General features: G+C 46.7%; 1 protein-coding gene across 4 annotated transcripts in view; it reads left to right on the top strand.

Annotated features, from left to right (window-relative positions):
- The first annotated feature begins 379 nt into the window (after positions 1–379).
- Positions 380–19,773, top strand: part of LOC137543642 (class I histocompatibility antigen, F10 alpha chain-like) — a 194,681-nt gene continuing 175,287 nt past the window's right edge. For 2 of the 4 annotated variants that reach the window (XM_068264764.1, XM_068264762.1), the window contains exon 1: positions 381–494. In XM_068264764.1, the coding sequence (XP_068120865.1) occupies positions 446–494 (49 nt within the window). In that variant the 5' untranslated portion in view covers positions 381–445. Of the gene's footprint in view, positions 495–950; positions 1,002–19,773 lie in introns of those variants that run through there. The other 2 variants (XM_068264765.1, XM_068264763.1) reach the window with 2 other exon arrangements.

Here is a 19,773-nt window from a genome sequence, read left to right as displayed (position 1 = left end):
GCAGTGTTCACTTGAAAGACCCTTGCATTTGGGGCTCTGCAGGGTTTAATGCTCTGATACGCTTGCTTCCTATGTGCAGGACAGATGCGGTTCAGCTGGGATCCTCCTGCACATCTGCGGGATCCTTGCAATCCTGTCAATAGCACATGTACTGGACAAAATATCTTATTGTTGTAATATTTTATCCTATTGAAAATTAATTTTTAGGATTAAAAATATAAATTAATTTCTCTGTATTCCTAACATATTGTGCTTGTAATGGGATGGGAGGGGGTCACTGTGCTCTTAGGTTTCCCAATCTTCTCACTCTCTTCCTACTGGACACAGAGATGGGCTCCTCCAATCAGCACACACCCCCACTCTTCTGTACTCAGAGTTACTAACTTACTGCGTGACACTTTCTGAGCTGCTGCTGTTGTTTGTTTTTTTTGGAGGGTCTTGGAAGATGGCCCCCTTCATCCTGCTTATCCTGGGGGTGTCAGGAGTGTACTGTGGTGAGTAGAAGGGGAGGGGTTAATATGGGCACCCTGCTGGTGTTTGGGGGTCTCAGTGTCCCCCCAGGAGGGAGAAGATGGCCCCGCTCATCCTGCTTATCCTGGGGGTGTCAGGAGTGTATGGTGATGAGTAGAGGGGGAGGGGTTATTATGGGGGATTCTGCTGGTGTTTGGGGGTCTCAGTGTCCCCCCAGGAGGGAGAAGATGGTCCCCCTCCTCCTGCTTATCCTGGGGGTGTCAGGAGTGTATTGTGGTGAGTAGAGGGGGAGGGGTTATTATGGGGGGATTCTGCTGGTGTTTGGGGTCTCAGTATTCCCCCAGGAGGGAGAAGATGGTCCCCCTCTTCCTGCTTATCCTGGGGGTGTCAGGAGTATATTGTGGTGAGTAGAGGGGGAGGGGTTATTATGGGGGGATTCTGCTGGTGTTTGGGGTCTCAGTATCCCCCCAGGAGGGAGAAGATGGTCACCCTCATCCTGCTTATCCTGGGGGTGTCAGGAGTGTATGGTGGTGAGTAGAGGGGGAGGGGTTATTATGGGGGATCCTGCTGGTGTGGGGGGGTCTCAGTATCCCCCAGGAGGGAGAAGATGCCCCCCTCATCCTGCTTATCCTGGGGGTGTCAGGAGTGTATTGTGGTGAGTAGGGGGGAGGAGTTATTATAGGGGGGGGGGGGGGAAGAATTCTGTTGGGATCAGTATAGAGGGAGAAATAATGTTACAGAGTGCATATTATATTATCCAGGTCTGATGTCTCTTCCTGGGTGGAGTCATAAATGTGTTTACAATACATGAAGAGATCTTATTAGGGTGGAGCACAGATATGCAGTGTTTTTCCTTCCAGGCTGTGGCAGATCTGTGATCGTATCTGAATAGCTGGGATAGATTTGTCTGCCGAAGGCTGCGTTTGACTTGTGGGGCTTCTGCTCTACATTCTGACCAATTCATTTGGGTCTAACGGGGTAATTTGTTAAAGCTATAAATGTCCTGGCAATCCAACAAATCTGATCTTCAGGCTGAGTTCATAGTGGGACGATGTAACGCAATGTTAAAGTCACAATGCAAAATAACAACACAACGCAACAAAAAAGTCGCAACAGCACCTTAACGCTGCGTTACTGTCGCATACAGTAGATACATACAGGCAATGAAAAGTATGCTTCCCTGTATCTGTTAACCATTTCAGCCTGCGGGGATTTTTCACTTTATGCATCCGAGCATTTTTCACCTCCCATTCATTCGCCAATAACTCCATCACTAATTATCACAATGAATTGATCTATATCTTGTTTTTTCCGCTACCAATTAGGCTTTCTTTGGGTGGAACGTTTTGCTAAGAATTATTTTTTTCTACATACATTTTCACAGGAATATTAAAAAAAATGGAAAAAAATCATTATTTCTCGCCCTGGTTATTATACCATTTAAATTAAGTCCCTATCACAAAGTATGGCGCCAAGAGTTTATTTGGAAATAAAGGTAACTTTTTCAGTTTTGCGTCCATCACTATTTACAAGCTTATAATTTAAAAATTGTTCGTAATATACCCACTTCACATGCATATTAAAAAAGTTCAGACCCTTAGGTAACTATTTATATTTGTTTTTGTTTTTTTTTATTGTAATTTTTTTTTTCATTAAAAATTTTATTTGGGTAATTTCTGGTGTGGGATATAAAAAGTTAATTTTAAATGTAATAATGTCTGTTTATTTCATTGAAAAAAATATATGTAGATGTACTTTTACTATTTGGCCACAAGATGGCCACAGTCAAAAAAAATGTTTTTAATCGTGGAAGCGAATGCCCTTGCCTCCAGGAAGGGTATAGAGCAGGGGTCCCCATCCCCCGGTCCGCGGGTCGTCTAGCCTCTTGCCCCCACCTCCCCCTCGCGGCCGCCACTGCCACCTTAGCTGATGGCCGCTTCCTCTCTTATATTCCTCTTGCCTCCATGCATGTTATTGTGCTTCACAGCAGCGTGCCCCGCGGCTTGACCCATATCCCACTGCTCCTGCATCTCAGGTGTCCGTCTTTTCCTCGGCGTCCGTCTTCTAGCTTCGCTGTACAGCGGCCTCTTTTTTTTTTGACATATGCAATATATATATATACATACATATATATATATATATATATATATATATATATATATATATATATATATATATACCGTATATATATATATATATATATATATATATATATTTATATATATATTAGGCTACGTGCCTCAACCTCCGAGCAAGAAGAAAAAGTAGCGCCCTGCCCCCAGGGGCGGTCCTAGACTTGCCGCCGAGCTGGAGGGGGTAGCGGGAAGGAAGGGGGTATTGGGCACAGCGGCGGGGAGGGGGGTCGGACCCCCCCCTCACCTGGGTCCCCCATCTGCGTTCCCCTCTAGCTTAAGTTCAGCAGCAGCCGCCGCTATTAGTAAGAGGCAGTGGGCGAGGATGACTCACCTCTTCCGCGTTTAAGCGTGCGTTCCACTGTTCTCACTTCCTGCAATGCCGTCCACTTACAATACAGTGGGCGGCATTGCAGGAAGCAATGACAGTGGAACGCACGCTTAAACGTGGAAGAGATGAGTCATCCCTGCCCGCTGCCTCTTACTAATAGCGGCGGCGGCGGCTGTTGCTGAGCTTAAGCTGGGGGGGAGCGCAGATGGGGGACCCAGGTGAGGGAGGGGGGGGTCCGACCCCCCTCCCCACCGCTGTGCCCAATACCCCCTTCCTGCCCGCTACCCTCTTATGGGGGGTCTTCCTGCCCGCTACCCTCTTATGCAGCGTATGCTATGCCGCGGGTCCCCTACTATGATTCATTTTGGTAACTATGGGATAGTGGGGTAAGTAAGGGCTTAATTTTAAAGGTAAATGTATGTACAGTGCGGTGGGAAAGTTTGAGCAACCTTGTTAATCTTAATGATTTTCCTGTATAAATCGTTCAAATAAAAATGTTAAATCTATATATAAAATCGGGAGGGGTGTGTGTGTGTGTGTGTGTGTGTGTGTGTGCGTGCGTGCGTGCGTGTGTGCGTGTGTGTGTCGCGATCACGCGAAAACGGCTTGACCGATTTTAACGAAACTTGGTATACAGATCCCTTACTACCTGGGATGATATGTTCTGGGGGTCTCGCGGCCCCCCTGCACACCTGGGCGGAGCTACAAACAGCAAATCAGATTCTACCCATTCAAGTCAATGGAAAAAATGTAAAAGGCTGCCATTCTCACAGTAATCAAGCCAGAGTCCTCACACATGGCACAGTTGGTCACTTGGTGACCGAGGTTACAAATCCAGGAAAAGTGGGCGGAGCATACAACAGCCAATCAAATTTCAGCCGTTCATTTTAAATGGGAAAATGTAAACTGCAGCCATTCTTAGACTGTTAATCACAGAGTTCTCAAACTTGACACAGTTGGTCACTGGGTGAATGAGATTAAGATTCAAGAAAATGGGTGGAGCCTACAACAGCCAATCAAAATTCATCTGTTGATTTTCAAGGGGAATATTTAAACTTTTGCTATTCTTACACTTTTAATGGCAGAGGCTTCAGACTTGCTACAGTCGGTCATTGGGTGACTGGGGTCCAAATTCACTAAAGGGGTGGGGCCACATACAGCCAATCAGATTTCCTTGGTTAATAAACTGCTTCCATTCACACATTTTTGATGCCAGGAACCTGAAAGCACACAAACTTGGTCATTGAGTGACTGTGTGTCAAGATTACAAAAAGTGGGCGGAGCCAAAACAACTTTTACTGGGAAAATATAACCTGCAGCCATTCTTACACCGTTAATGGCAGGGTTCTCAAACTTTGCACAGTTGGTCATTGGGTGACAGATTAAGATTTTGGAAGGTGGGTGGAGCCTACAACAGCCAATAACAATTCACCTTTTGATTTTCAAAGGGAATATTTCATCTGCTACCATTCTCTTATACTGGTAAAAGCAGATGCCTCAAACCTGGTACAGTTGGTCACTGGGTGACTAGGGTCCAAATTCAGGAAGGGGGCGGAGCCACAAACAGACGGATTTGTTTATTTTTCAATGGGAATATACAAAGTATTGATACCAAGGACCCCAAAGCTGATAAACTTGATAATTGAGTGACTGTATGTCAAGGTTAGAAAAAGTGGGCGGTGCCAACAACTTCATTTTTTACATTGCAGGGTTCCCATACTTTACACAATTGGCCACTGGGTGACTGGGATGAATATTCAGAAATGTGGGTGGAGCCTACAACAGCCAATCAAAATGTACCTATTGATTTTCAAGGGGAATATTCACATTGCTACCATTCTCACACTGTTAGTGGCAGAGGCCTCAAACCTGATACAGTCAGTCATTGGGTGACTGGGGTCCAAAGGGGTGGAGCCACAAACAGCCAATCAGATTTGTTAGATTGATTTCAGCCATTCTGTTATTGGCAGGGTTCTCAAACGTGACACAGTTGGCCACTGGGTGACTGGGACTAATATTCAGATAAGTGGGTGGAGCCTACAGCAGCCAATCAAAATTCACCTTTTGATTTTCAAGGGGAATATTTACATTGCTGCCATTCATGCACTCTGAATGGCAGAGGCCTAACATCTGCTACAGTCAGTCACTGGGAGACTGGGGTTTAAATTCTGAAGGAAGCGGGCCAAAAACAGCCAATCAGATTTGTTTAATTTCAATGGCAAAATGCAACTTATTGATGCCAAAGACCCCAAAGCTCACGAACTTGGTCATTAAGTGACTGTATGTCAAGATTAGAAATAGTGGGCGGAGCCAAAAACAACTAACTTTTTACATGGGGAAATGTAAACTGCAGCTTTTCTTACACTGTTAATGGCAGGGTTCTCAAACTTCACACAGTTGGTCACTGGGTGACTAGGATTAATATTCGGAAAAGTAGGTGGTGCCTAGAAGAGCCAATCAAAATTCACGTATTGATTTTCAAGGGGAATATTGAAACTGCAGCCATTCTCACACTGTTAATAGCAGAGGCTTCAAACCTGCTACAGTCGGTCGTTAAGTGTTTGGGGTTCAAATTCATTAAAGGGGCGGAGCCAAAAACAGCCAGATTTCTTTGCTGGATAAACTGCTTCCATTAGCACAATTTTGATGCCAGGAACCCAAAAGCTCACAAACTTGGTCATTGAGTAGTGACTGTGTGTCAAGGTTACAAAAAGTGGGTGGAGTTAAAAACAGATTTTTCTGGGAAATTGTAAAGTGCAGCCCTTCTTCACTGTTAATGGCAGGGTTCTCAAACTTAGCATAGCTGGTTACTGGGTGACTGGGATTAATATTCAGGAAAGTGGGTGAAGCCTACAAATGCCAATCAAAAATCACGTCACTTTTCAAGGAGAATATTAAAATTGCTGCCATTCTTGCACTGTTAATGGCACAAGCCTCAAACCTGGTACAGTCGGTCATTGGGTCACTGAAGTTCAAATTCAGAAAAGGGGACAGAGCCACAAACAGTGAATCAGATTTGTTTCATTTCATGGGAAAATACAAATTATTGATGCCAAGGACCCCAAAACTCACAAACTTGGGCATTGATTAGTGACTTTGTGTCCAGGTTACAAAAAGTGGGCAGAGCCAAAAACAAATTTCACTGAGAAAGTGTAAACTGCAGCCTTTCTTACACTGTTTATTTCAGGGTTCCCAATCTTTGCCCAGATGATCACTGAGTGACTGAGATTAATATTCAGGGAAGTGGGTGGAGCCTATAATGGCCAATCAAAATTCACCTGTTGATTTTCAAGTGGAATATTTAAATTGCTGCCATTTTTACACTGTTAATAGCAGATGCCTCAAACCTGCTACAGTTGGTCATTGGGTGACTGGGGTTCAAATGCTGGAGAGGGGTGGAGCCACAAACAGCCTATCTGATTTGTTTAATTTCTATGGGAATATACAAATTATTGATGCCAAGGACCCCAAAGCTCACAAACTTGGTCATTGAGTGTTTGTGTGTTAGGGTTAGAAAGTGGGCGGAGCCAACACCAGTCAAATACATACCCGGGCAACGCCGGGTCATCAGTGGGTGGAGACAAATACAAATTTCACTGGGAAAATGTAAACTGCAGCCATTTTGTTAGCAGGGTTTTTAAACTTTGCACAGTTGGTCACTAGGTGACTGGGATTAATATTCAGAAAAGTTGGTGGAGCCTACAAAAGTGAATCAAACGTCACCTGTTGCTTTTCAAGGGGAATATTTAATTGCTACCATTCTTGAACTGTTAATGGCACAGGCCTGAAACCTGGTACAGTTGGTTATTGGGTGACTGGGGTTCAAATTCAGAAAAAGGGGTGGAGCCACACACAGCCAATCAGATTTGTTTAATTTCAATGCAGATTATTGATACCAAAGACCGCAAAGGTCACAAACTTGGTCAGTGAGTAATTGTGTGTTAGGGTTAGAAAAAGTAGGCAGAGCCAACACCAGCCAAATACATAAACGGGCAACGCCGGGCAATCAGCTAGTATATCATATAGGAAACACACACAGTGATATTTGACAAGTGAAGTGAAGCTTATTGGATTTACAGAAAGTGCGCAATAATTGTTTAAACAAATTTAGGCAGGTGCATACATTTGGGCACCACAAAAAAGAAATGAAATCAATATTTAGTAGATCCTTCTTTTGCAGAAATTACAGCCTCTAAACGCTTCCTGTAGGTTCCAATGAGAGTCTGGATACTGGTTGAAGGTATTTTGGACCATTCCTCTTTACAAAACATCTCTAGTTCATTCAGGTTTGATGGCTTCCAAGCATGGACAGTTCTCTTTAACTCACACACCACAGATTTTCAATTATATTCAGGTCTGGGGACTGAGATGGCCATTCCAGAACGTTGTACTTGTTCCTCTGCATGAATGCCTTAGTGGATTTTGAGCAGTGTTTAGGGTTGTTGTCTTGTTGAAAGAACCAGCCCTGGCGCAGCTTCAGCATTGTCACTGATTCCTGAACATTGGTCTCCAGAATCTGCTGATACTGAGTGGAATCCATGCGTCCCTCAACTTTGACGAGATTCCCAATCCCTGCACTGGCCACACAGCCCCTAAGCATAATGGAACCACCACCAAATTTTACTGTAGGTAGCAGGTGTTTTTCTTGGAATGCTGTGTTCTTTTTCCTCCATGCATAACGCCCCTTGTTATGCCCAAATAACTCAATTTTAGTTTCCAAAATGAAAGTGGCTTGTCCAAATGTGCTTTTGCATGTCTCAAGCGGCACTATTTGTGCTGTGGGCGGAAAAAAGGCTTCCTCTGCATCACTCTCACATACAGCATCTCCTTGTGTAAAGCGTGCTGAATGGTTAAACAATGCCCAGTGAACTTCATGTGCAGCAATATTATGTTGTAGGTCTTTGGTGCTGGTCTGTGGCTTGACTCTGACTGTTTTCACCATTGTCGCTTCTGTCTATCCAAGATTTTTCTTGGTCTGCCACTTCAAGCCTTAACTTGAACTTAGCTTGTGGTCTTCCATTTCCTCAATATGTTCCTAACTGTGTAAACAAACAGCTGAAATCTCTGAGACAGCTTTCTGTATTCTTCTCCTAAACCATGATGGGGTAAAATCTTTGTCTTCAGGTCATTTGAGAGTTGTTTTGAGACCCCCATGTTGCTACTCCTCAGAGAAAATTAAAAGAGGTGGGAAACCTTTTAAATTTTTAAATACTCTTTCTCATAATTGGATTCACATTTGTATGTAGGCCAGGGGTCACTGAGCTTACGAGGCCAATTTGAGTTCCAATAATTACTTCTAAAGGTTTTGGAATCAATAAAATTACAGTACCCTAATTTATGCACCTGCCTAATTTTATTTAAACTATTATTGTGCACTTTCTGTAAATCTAATAAACTTAATTTCACTTCTCAAATATCACTGTGTGTGCCTCCAATATGATATATTTAACTGATATTTTTTGTCATAACAACCAACGATTTAGGCCTCTTTCACAGTGGGACGTTGCGTTTGATGCAACGTCAAAGTCGCACAACATGCCCCTAACGCAGCGCATGTAGGTCATGAAATTGGACGTTATTTTGCACTGCGTTGTGTCTCTTGGTGTGCCGTTTTTGTTGCATACTGATGGAACGAAAACGGCGCATGCGTTACATTTAGGCTGCTTTCACATCAGGACGTAAAAATCGCACATTACAGCAGCCCCTACCGCAGAACAACTCACAGTAATGAAAAATCAATGGGCTGTTCACAGTGCCCACGTTGCGTTGGAGTATAACGTTGAACATTAAATGAAAGTGCAGCATGCTGTGCGTTATACTCCTATAGAGCTGCGTTACAATGTTTGCACATGCTCAGTAATGTTTTTATTTTTTTAAAAATGTGACGCGTGTGCCGTTTTCATTCTATTAGTATGCGTCAAAAAGTATGCATCAAAAGTATGCATCGAGAGAAGCATAACGCAGTTCAATATAACGTCCAACCAAAACTACCATGCGTTGCGTTAGGGGCACGTTATGCGACCTTAACGTCACATCAAACGCAACGTCTTAGTGTGAAAGAGCCGAAGAGAAGAGACGATTAACAAGGGTGCCCAAACTTTCGCATCCCACTGTATTAGGGCTGGTGCACACCAGAAGAGCTTTTCTGAGCGCTTTGTGATTTTAAAAGCTCCTGCTAATGTTATCCTATGTGTGTCTGCACACTGGAGCGATGTGATTTTGTAAAAATCCCCCATAGCATTGCATTAACCACTTCGCCATATCTGGACGAATATATCTGTCCAGATAGGCAGTGGTGCTGCAGCCGTGTGGTGCGCGCGATCGGGCACGCGCCCCGCGCGCGCTCCCGCTGCCCCCCCGATCAGTGAATGGGAATATAATTCCCACCGATCTAAGTCCCCGGCAGAAATACCGACGCTTTCTCATCAGAGAGCGTGGTATTTCTACCCCCAGGAAACTTCTTCTCTTCATTTTAGTTCCTAGATGCGACATCGTTCGCATCCAGGAATTTTTTGAATGTGGCCATCTTGTGGCCAAATAGTAAACTGCACCCACATACTTTTATTAAATAAAAAAATACATTATATGACATCTAAAATTAGCAGTTTCCCTCACAAGCTAAAATTACCCAAATACATTTTTGTATTAAAAAAAAAATAAAAAAAATTACAATTAAAAAAAAAAAAACTACATAAATAGTTACCTAACAGTCTGAACTTTTTAAATATACATGTCAAGAGAGTATCTTATTAAATTTTTTAAAATTATAAGCTTGTAAATAGTGATGGACGCAAATTGAAAAAATGCACCTTTATTTCTAAATAAAATATCGGCGCCATAAATTGTGATAGGGACGTAATTTAAATGGTGTAATAAGCGGGACAAATGGGCACATAAAATGCATGGGTTTTAATTACTGTAGCATGTATTAATTTTAAACTATAATGGCCAAAAACTGAGAAATAATGATTTTTTTCCATTTCTATCTTAATCTTCCTGTTAAAATGCATTTACAGTAAAGTGGCTCTTAGCAAAATGTACTACCCAAAGAAAGCCTAATTAGTGGCGGAAAAAACGAGATATAGATCAATTAATTGTGATAAGTAGCGATAAAGTTATTAGCGAATGAATGGGAGGTGAACATTGCTCGGATGCATAAGATTTTCGAAGCTGTAGGCTGAAGTGGTTAAAGGTGCTTTTAAAATCTCTAGCGTTTAAAAAGCTCTTGTGGTGTGCACCAGCCCTTAGTGTGTAATGTAATGTGTTAGGGTGTAATTTACTTTCTGGCCACTTGATATTTATTCCTCTGTGTACAGAAAAGTAACAATAACAACAATAACAATAACATTTCTATAGCGCTTTTCTCCCTTAGGACTGTATGTGCAGGGTCGGACTGGGCCACAGTAGTACAGTTTTTTCCCTCGGTGGGCCCCACCTCCAGGTCTCTGGTGCCCCCCTCCCTACCTCGTCTGACAGAGCTCCAATCGCTGCCTGCAGCACAAAATTTCTCCTCTCAGTGCTGTAATCACTCATGCTGAGAGCAGTGGCGTAGCTAAGGAGCTGTAGGCCCCGATGCAAGTTTTACAATGGGGCCCCCCAAGCACTCTATACATAACAATTGATACGGCGCACCAAAACCTGCCAATGGCAACTACAGTGTCAGAGGTGTAAGAAGGGGATGGGGAGGAGTTTTTTTAATGATTACCACTATTCAAAGTATCTATAGAAGTGATTATTATGAGCACAGGACCAATAGAGAGGGAATACTGTAGTTGAGGGAGGGCCCTTCGGGGCCCCTTTGGCCCAAGGGCCCCGATGCGGTCGCAACCTCTGCAACCCCTATTGCTACACCCTTGGCTGAGAGACTGCTGCAGGCTGGCTGTACTATGGTGGCTCCTCCCCCCATGTGATGCTGGGCTGGCGTGGCAAAGTTCAAAGACTCCAGCATGATGTGTATCAGTAGAAGCTGTCAGCCGAGGCCAGGGGAGTGAGGTGAGAATTGTGCTGTAATGTGGTGCTAAAGCCTGGCAGCTCACACTGGATTGACCCTGCAATGAGAGCAGCCACTAGCCTGAAATAGATGCAGGGAAGCCATCCTGACACAGAGACTGTCAGCCTTGGGTGTTCTTTGTGACGTCAAGCTGCAGCCACAGGCGCACATCACGGGTGTCAGCGAGGTGTGTGTGTGTGTGTGTGGTGCGGGCGCACATCACGGGTGTCAGCGGGGGGGGGGGGGGGGGGGGGGGGGTTTGCGGACGCACATCACGGGTGTCAGCGGGGGGGGGGGATGTGTGGGCCCCAGGTTGAAATTTGTTTGGGGGGCCCCCAGTGTCCCAGTCCGACCCTGTGTATGTGTAACTTTCATTATTACAGTGACCGCAGGTCTCTCATTGATGCCAGCGATCACTGACACCGGCACTTAGATCAGTGAATGGGAACTGTCTTCCCATTCATTGATCTCCGGACTAAGAGGCGGTGATGAGAATGTGCGCCGGAATGCGCACAGCAGCAGACGAGTATCTACGTCCCCTAAAGTCCTGCACGGTGTAGATATACTGCACGCTGTGCAAAAACTAGTTAAACAGCTAAGGCAAGGTGGAACCAAGATTAAAGAGAAAAGCAAAAGGATCTGTTTCCACTTGAGTGGAATATGCAGCTTTTCCTCCCATCTGAGTCTCATGGAGAAATTCAAGCAATAGCGTGCCATCCGAATTGCATGCAGGTGTGATTCTGGACAGCATGCAGTATTTTTGTTTCAGGGTGTAAAATTCATGCATCCAAATCCCTATATCCGTGCCAAGCATGACTACATGGATTCACATGTGTACTCCTTTCTCTGCAAGGGACACACACCGGCTCAGTGGAAACCAGCCCTAAAGAATCTTCTTGCTAGATGGAGCAGTGGCGGACATACGGCCGTGCAGGCCGTGCCGCCGCACGAGGGCCCCTGAAGTTCCGTTTTCTTCAGGGGCCCATTAAGTTTTTTTTTTTTTTTTTTTAATATTTTTTTTTTAATTATTATTTCCCCCGGGGGCCCCCGACTCCTATCCTCCCTCCCTCACCTCGGGGGGCCCCCCTCCCGATATGCGCGGCGGGAGAGCGAGCAGCAAATGCAGGAAGTCTTCAGGGCTCTCCAGGCATCCGCTAGAGGGCTCAGCCGCTTAGTCTCCAATATGTCTCCAGTTGGAGACATATTGGAGACTAAGCGGCTGGGCCTCTAGCGGATGCCTGGAGAGCCCTGAAGACTTCCTGCATTTGCTGCTCGCTCTCCCGCCGCGCATATCGGGAGGGGGGCCCCCCGAGGTGAGGAAGGAAGGGAGGGAGGGAGGGAGGATAGGAGTCGGGCCCCCCTCCCGGATAGCTACCCACCCGGCTACCTAACCACCTACCTACCCACCCGGCTACCTACCTACCTACCCACCCCACCCGGCTTCCTACCTACCCACCCGACTACCTAACCACCCACCAGGCTTCCTACCTACCTACCCACCCGGCTACCTACCCACCCACCAGGCTTCCTACCTAACCGCCCACCCGACTACCTAACCACCCACCCGGCTACCTACCCACCCGGCTACCTACCCACCCGGCTACCTACCTACCTACCCACCCGGCTACCTACCCACCCACCCACCAGGCTTCCTACCTACCCACCCACCAGGCTTCCTACCTACCTACCCACCCGGCTACCTACCTAACCACCCGGCTACCTACCTAACCACCCACCTGGCTACCTACCGGGCTAGTTACCAACCCACCCACCAGGCTACCTACCCACCCACCCGGCTACCTACCTACCTACCCACCCACCCACCCACCAGGCTACCTACCCACCAGGCTTCCTACCTACCCACCCACCAGGCTTCCTACCTACCTACCCACCCGGCTACCTACCTACCTACCCACCCGGCTACCTACCTACCCACCCGGCTACCCACCTAACCACCCACCTGGCTACCTACCGGGATAGTTACCAACCCACCCACCAGGCTACCTACCCACCCACCCGGCTACCTACCTACCTACCTACCCACCCACCAGGCTTCCTGGCTACCCACCCACCAGGCTTCCTGGCTACCCACCCACCAGGCTTCCTACCTACCCACCCACCAGGCTTCCTACCTACCTACCCACCCGGCTTCCTACCTACCTACCCACCCGGCTACCTACCCACCCACCAGGCTACCTTCCTAACCACCCACCCGGCTACCTACCGGGCTAGTTACCAACCCACCCACCAGGCTACCTACCCACCCACCCACCAGGCTACCTACCTACCTACCGGGCTAGTTACCCACCCACCCACCAGGCTACCTACCCACCAGGCTACCTACCAACCCACCCACTCACCCACCCACCAGGCTACCTATCCACCCAACCACCCATGGGAGCTGCGCGCCGGATGGAGGCTGGGACAGGAGGTCTGCTGCTGCAGGTGAGTAAATGTTTTTGCTTTTTTATTTATATTAGCAGGTGTATGTTCTGGGCAGGTCTGCCACATGATTGCATGTATTTTCTGCGCAAATCTGCCGACATGATTGCATGTATTTTCTGGGCATATCTGCCGACATGATTGCACGTATTTTCTGGGCATATCTGCCGACTTGTTTGCACGTATTTTCTGGGCATATCTGCCGACTTGTTTGCACGTATTTTCTGGGCATATCTGCCGACTTGATTGCACGTATTTTCTGGGCATATCTGCCGACTTGTTTGCACGTATTTTCTGGGCATATCTGCCGACTTGTTTGCACGTATTTTCTGGCCATATCTGCCGACTTGTTTGCACGTATTTTCTGGGCATATCTGCCGACTTGTTTGCACGAATTTTCTGGGCATATCTGCCGACTTGATTGCACGTATTTTCTGGGCATATCTGCCGACTTGATTGCACGTATTTTCTGGACATATCTGCCGACATGATGTGTATTTTCTTGAGAAAACCTGCACAATTATGTGAATTTTTTGGGGAAAGGGTCACCAAAACTTGGGCCCACTGTCTTTGCGTTGCACTTTTCAAGGGAACCTGAGGTGAGAATAATATTAAGGCTGCCATATTTCTCTCCTTTTAAGCAATACCAGTTGCCTGGCTGCCGTGCTGGTCCTCTGCCTCTTATTCTTTCAACCATAGACCCTGAACAAGCATGCAGCAGGTCAGGGGTTTCTGACAATATTGTCAGAACTGAGAAGATTAGCTGCATGCTTGTTGCTGGTGTAATTCAGTTTATTACTGCAGCCAAATAGATCAGCAGGGCCGCCAGGCAACTAGTATTGTTTAAAAGGAAATAAACCCTCACCCCGGGTTCGCTTTAAGTTACAGTTAGCTCCACCCTCATCCGGTCATTGCCACGCCCATTGCCGCAGGTTCTATCCACTATTTTTTGCCGCGGCGCGCTACGCGCGCCGCAGGTTGTAGCCACGCCCATATTTTGCCGCGGAGGGGGCCCACAATTACAATTTTGCACAGGGGCCCACTGCTGGCTGTGTCCGCCACTGAGATGGAGGGTGCTTTTTGTTGTATGTTTGGGGTCATTGTCCTGCTGGAAGACCCAGGATCTCAGACGCAAACCAAGCTTTCTGACTCTGTGCTCTAAAGTGTGACCCAAACTTCTTTGATAATCCTCAGATTTCATGATGCCTTGCACATATTCAAGGCACCCTGTGCCAGAGGCAGCAAAACAACCCCAAAACATCATTGATCCTCCAACATATTTCACTGTAGGTACTCCTTTCTCTTCTTTGTAGGTCTCATTCCATTTTCGGTAAACAGTAGAATGATGTGTTTTACCAAAAAGCTCTATCTCGGTCTCATCTGTTCTCAAGACAATTTCCCAGAAGGATTTGGCTTACTCATGTACATTTTTACAAACTGTAGTCTTGCTTTTCATGTTTCTGTGCCAGCAGTGGGGTCCTCCTTGGTCTCCTGAAATAACGTATCATTTCATTTATACAGTGGCGTAGCTAAGGAGCTGTGGGCCCTGATGCAAGTTTTACATTGGGGCCCCTCAAGCACTCTATACATAACAATTGATACGACACACCAAAACGGCGCACCAAATGGCAACTGCAGTGTCAGAGGTGCAAGAAGGGGATGGGGAACAGTTTGTTAATGATTACCACTATTCAAAGCATCTATAGAAATGATTATTATGAGCACAGGACCAATAGAGAGATAAATATTGCAGTTGAGGCAGGGCCCTTCGGGGCCCCTCTGGCCCAAGGGCCATGATGCGGTCGCACCCTCTGCAACCCCTATTGCTACGCCCTGCATTTATATGTCGATGGATCGTTTGTGCTGACACTGATGCATCCTGAGCCCGCAGGACAGCTTGAACTTCTTCGGAACTTGTTTGGGGCTACTTATCCACCATCCGGACTATCCTGCGTTGCAACCTTTCATCATTTTTCTCTTCCGCCCATGCCTAAGGAGATTATCTACACTTCTTGTTAATGTTGCGCACGGTGGACAAAGGCATATCTAGATTCTGAAGATGGACTTGTAACCTTGAAATTGTTGATATTTTTCCACAATTTTGTTTCTCGAGCCCTTTCTGTTGTCTATGCTAAGTGGCACACACAGACACACAATGCAAAGACTAAGTGAACACTGGTGTTGCTAGGATCCTGGAAGATCCGGGGCACCTCAGGGCACCAAGGGAGAATGTGCGGCGCAAGTAGTGCGCTGCTGGCAAACAATGGGCGTGGACATGCGATAAGAAAGTGGGCATGGTCATGGGTGGCCTTACCAACAGCATTCTGTAATGTAGCCTAAAGCCTAAAGGTAGCCATACATCTAGTGATGATGGGCAGATTCGACCAAGAGACAAATATGTCTCTGATCAAATCTGATTAGAGAGAGATCTGTGGGCTGCCCATACACCACAGGCCGATTCCCAATCAATTTCAGCATGAAATCTCTCAGGAACCGGGCGAGTCTGCTTCCGTTCCCCAACCCTGTTTTCAAGGCCCACCAACAGTACGGACCTGTTTCCACAATACCTAGGCGAATCTGCATAGGAAAAAAATGCCTGCGGATTTGCATGTGTATGATTTTTCATGCGATTTTACTGTCGCTATTCATTACTATTGACTTTCGCATTTGTAAACGCATGCGCAAAAATACATACGTATTAATACGAAACCGTTTAAACGGCATGGAAAATTCTGACAGAGGCGGACAGGTTTTTTTTTTGCCTGCGGGGGTAGTCGAAGAAACAGGCCTGTTGACCACAAACATTCTTAGGTGAGGTAATTAGTGTCTCAGCAGAGCTGATAAACTACCTCTGTGGATTTCCACAAAACATGCACTGTGGGTGGGCCTTGAGGATAGGGTTGGGGAACATGGCTCTAGTCTATAAAGGTGCATGTATATGTGTGTTTATACATTACCTGCCCTGTGTCACGGTGCCCGTCCATCTTCTGAATCCGCCATTAGCCCCATACAAGCCGCCGGCACACAGCACACTCCGGCGATGTGTATGGGGCTAATGGAAGAGCAGCGGATTCGGAAGACAGACGGGCACCGTGACACTGGACAGGTAATGTATAAATGCACACATACATGTACATTTATACACTGTGGGAACAGTGGCGGGAGTTACGGCACGTTTGTTGCTTGTCCCGATATCGTTCACCGTTACCGCCGCGCACCCAATCCAGAAAGTCGGCCCTACATCTTGCAGCATGTCTGACCGATATATATGCAACCAATCTTCAAAGATTTTCATCCGATTCAATAATTATTGAATCAGATGGCCGATCGGCTGCCAAGTTGCTGATGTATGACCACCTTAAAGGAAACCAGAGATAATTGATACCATTTTATACATACCTGGAGCTTCCTCCAGCCCCATGCACACAGATCACTCCCATGCCGCCGTCCTCCGCTGACTGCAGCTCCGATATCGGGTCACATTAGTTCAGCCAGTTGCGGCCAGTCTGCGTCAGACGTCACTTGACTTCAGTTCCAATCCTCCGCGTACCGGAAGATGTGCGGAGCTGTGCAGGGAGGCTATAGCACATGCTGGAACCAGTGGTGGCGCCACGCTGGGGCTTACCCAGGCTTCAGCCCCAGCTGCCGACTTATCAGCCCCCCCTAAAGCCCAATCCCCCCCCCCCCGCGGCCGCCACAAGTTCCTTCACACAAGGAGGAGGAGGACTGTCTGTCTGGACTGAGCCTGTGGGAGGAGGGCCTGGTGCTGACTGTCACTCTGTTAGTATGACCACCAGTCATTCACCGCCCCGGCCGGGTTATATACATGCTGGCTCTGGCTGGCAGCCATGCAGAGCGGCCCGCAAGGGTATGTTGTTGATGGCGTATAAATTTGTGTCTCATGACAACGTCCGGCTTCACGTGTGGAACTGTGGAATGTGGAACTATAGCCATGTGGGGAGCGGGTAGAATTATGGATGGACAGAGGGAAGGACGAACTGCCACTTCCTCCCCACCCATATTCAAGGTTCTTCTCAGTCGAACATTACGAATGAGCAGAACGGGGGCTACAGTGGGCACTGGAGGAAGTGGGGGAAGGTTCTGTATATGGGGGGTGGGGGGGGGGAACAGGTCAGAGCTACTTTAAGTAAAGGTTTGCTGTAATGTGTGGGGCCAGAAGTAAAGTGCAAGCAGAGGAGAGCAGGAGGTGCCACCTGCCTGTGTTAAAGATCTTATTGTGCATGGAGTAGTCCACATCTGGAGTGAAATCCATGTTATATATGCAGTCAGGGCCAGACACCTCAGGAGCCTATATGAACATAAGATCTGAACTTCTGAGTGGTCAAACTCCACCCTCCGCTGAACCTGCAAATCCCAAAGCTAATTTGCGTTTACATGCTGAACCGCATCACATATACACTCACCTATAGGATTACTACGAACACCTGTTCAATTTCTCATTAATGCAATTATCTGCTCAACCAATCACATGGCAGTTGCTTCAATGCATTTGTGGTCCTGGTCAAGACAATTGCCTGAACTCCAAACTGAATGTCAGAATGGGAAAGAAAGGTGATTTAAGCAATTTTGAGTGTGGCATGGTTGTTGGTGCCAGACGGGCCGGTCTGAGTATTTCACAATCTGCTCAGTTACTGGGATTTTCACACACAACCATTTCTAGGGTTTACACAGAATGGTGTGGAAAGGGAAAAACATCCAGTATGCGGCAGTCCTGTGGGCAAAAATGCCTTGTTAATGCTAGAAGTCAGAGGAGAATGGGCCAACTGATTCAAGCTGATAGAAGAGCAATGTTGACTGAAATAACCACTCCTTACAGCCGAGCTATGCAGCAAGGCATTTGTGAAGCCACAACACGCACAACCTTGAGGTGGATGGGCTACAACAGCAGAAGACCCCACTGGGTACCACTCATCTCCACTACAAATAGGAAAAAGAGGCTACAATTTGCATGAGCTCTCCAAAATTGGACAGTTGAAGAAAGGGAAAATGTTGCCTGATCTGATGAGTCTCGATAGAGTCAGAATTTGGCGTAAACAGAATGAGAACATGGATCCATCATGCCTGGCTACCACTGTGTAGGCTGGTGGTGGTGGTGTAATGGTGTGGGGGATGTTTTCTTGGCACACTTTAGGCCCATTAGTGCCAATTGGGCATCGTTTAAATGCCACGGGCCACCTAAGCATTGATTTTGACCATGTCCATCCCTTTATGACCACCATGTACCCATCCTCTGACCGCACCATGTCACAAAGCTTGAATCATTTCAAATTGGTTTCTTGAACATGACAATGAGTTAACTGTGCTAAAATGGCCCCCACACTCACCAGATCTCAACCCAATAGAGCATCTTTGGGATGTGATGGAACGGGAGCTTCATGCCCTGGATGTGCATCCCACAAATCTCCATCAACTGCAAGATGCTATCCTATCAATATGGGACAACATTTCTAAAGAATGCTTTCAATACCTTGTTGAATAAGTGCCACGTAGAATTATGACAGTTCTGAAAGCAAAAGGGGGTCAAACACCGTATTAGTATGGTGTTCTGTAATGATCCGCTTAGCTGGCTGCACAGGCAGACAGCTGTTTGACCATTCCTCTAGTCTGTGGGCTGCAGGTCTCTGGAAGAGAGACCTGTCTTTCCTTTGCAAGTTTCTGATCTGCTCTGCTGCTGACGAATTTGCATACATTGGTTATGCAAATCACCCAGCTAACTCCTTTGTAGGCTGGCAGTATAAAGAGCTATGTTTCCCAGAGTCCTTTGCTGGTCATCTTTCATGGTTTGTTGAAACACTCCTAGAGTGTCAGCCCTGCTATTGCTTGTTAAAGTTATCTTAGAGTAATTCTTGGGACTGCACTAGGCAGCTTCCCTAGTGCAGTTAGCTTGCTATCTGTTTTGTCTGTATTGCCTCTCTGTTGCGATTGTCCTGTCACCAACGGTGGTTGTCAGGAAATCGTTCTGTCTGTCTGGGGTGCTAACCAGATCAGCGGTCGCTACTTGTAGTCCCTTCTGTTAATCTGTCTGTCTTGTTTGGATCGCACTAGCCTCTAGCGGTAGCGGCTGTGGATCCTTCTGATCTTTGTTCTTGGAGTGTAAGCTGGAGGAGCAGTTGCTACCGGCTACCTCATCTGTCTGTCGTGTTTGGATCGCACTAGCCTCTAGCGGTAGCGGCTGTGGATCCTTCTGATGTTTGTTCTTGGAGTGTAAGCTGGAGCAGCGGTTGCTACCGGCTACCTCATCTGTCTGTCGTCCTTGGATCGCACTAGCCCCTAGCGGTAGCGGCTGTGGATCCTTCTGATCTGCTTTCTTGTTCCTGAGCTCGGATCGCACTCGCTCTGACGGAAAGAGCAGTGGATCTTTCCTCTCGTATTCCTGTTTTCCGTTT

Source organism: Hyperolius riggenbachi, unplaced genomic scaffold (genome assembly GCF_040937935.1).
Source record: "Hyperolius riggenbachi isolate aHypRig1 unplaced genomic scaffold, aHypRig1.pri scaffold_138, whole genome shotgun sequence".
In the NCBI taxonomy this organism is placed as follows: Eukaryota; Metazoa; Chordata; class Amphibia; order Anura; family Hyperoliidae; genus Hyperolius; species Hyperolius riggenbachi.
The sequence above is the reverse complement of the archived record's forward strand: the minus strand, read 5'-3'. Positions and strand labels throughout refer to the sequence as shown.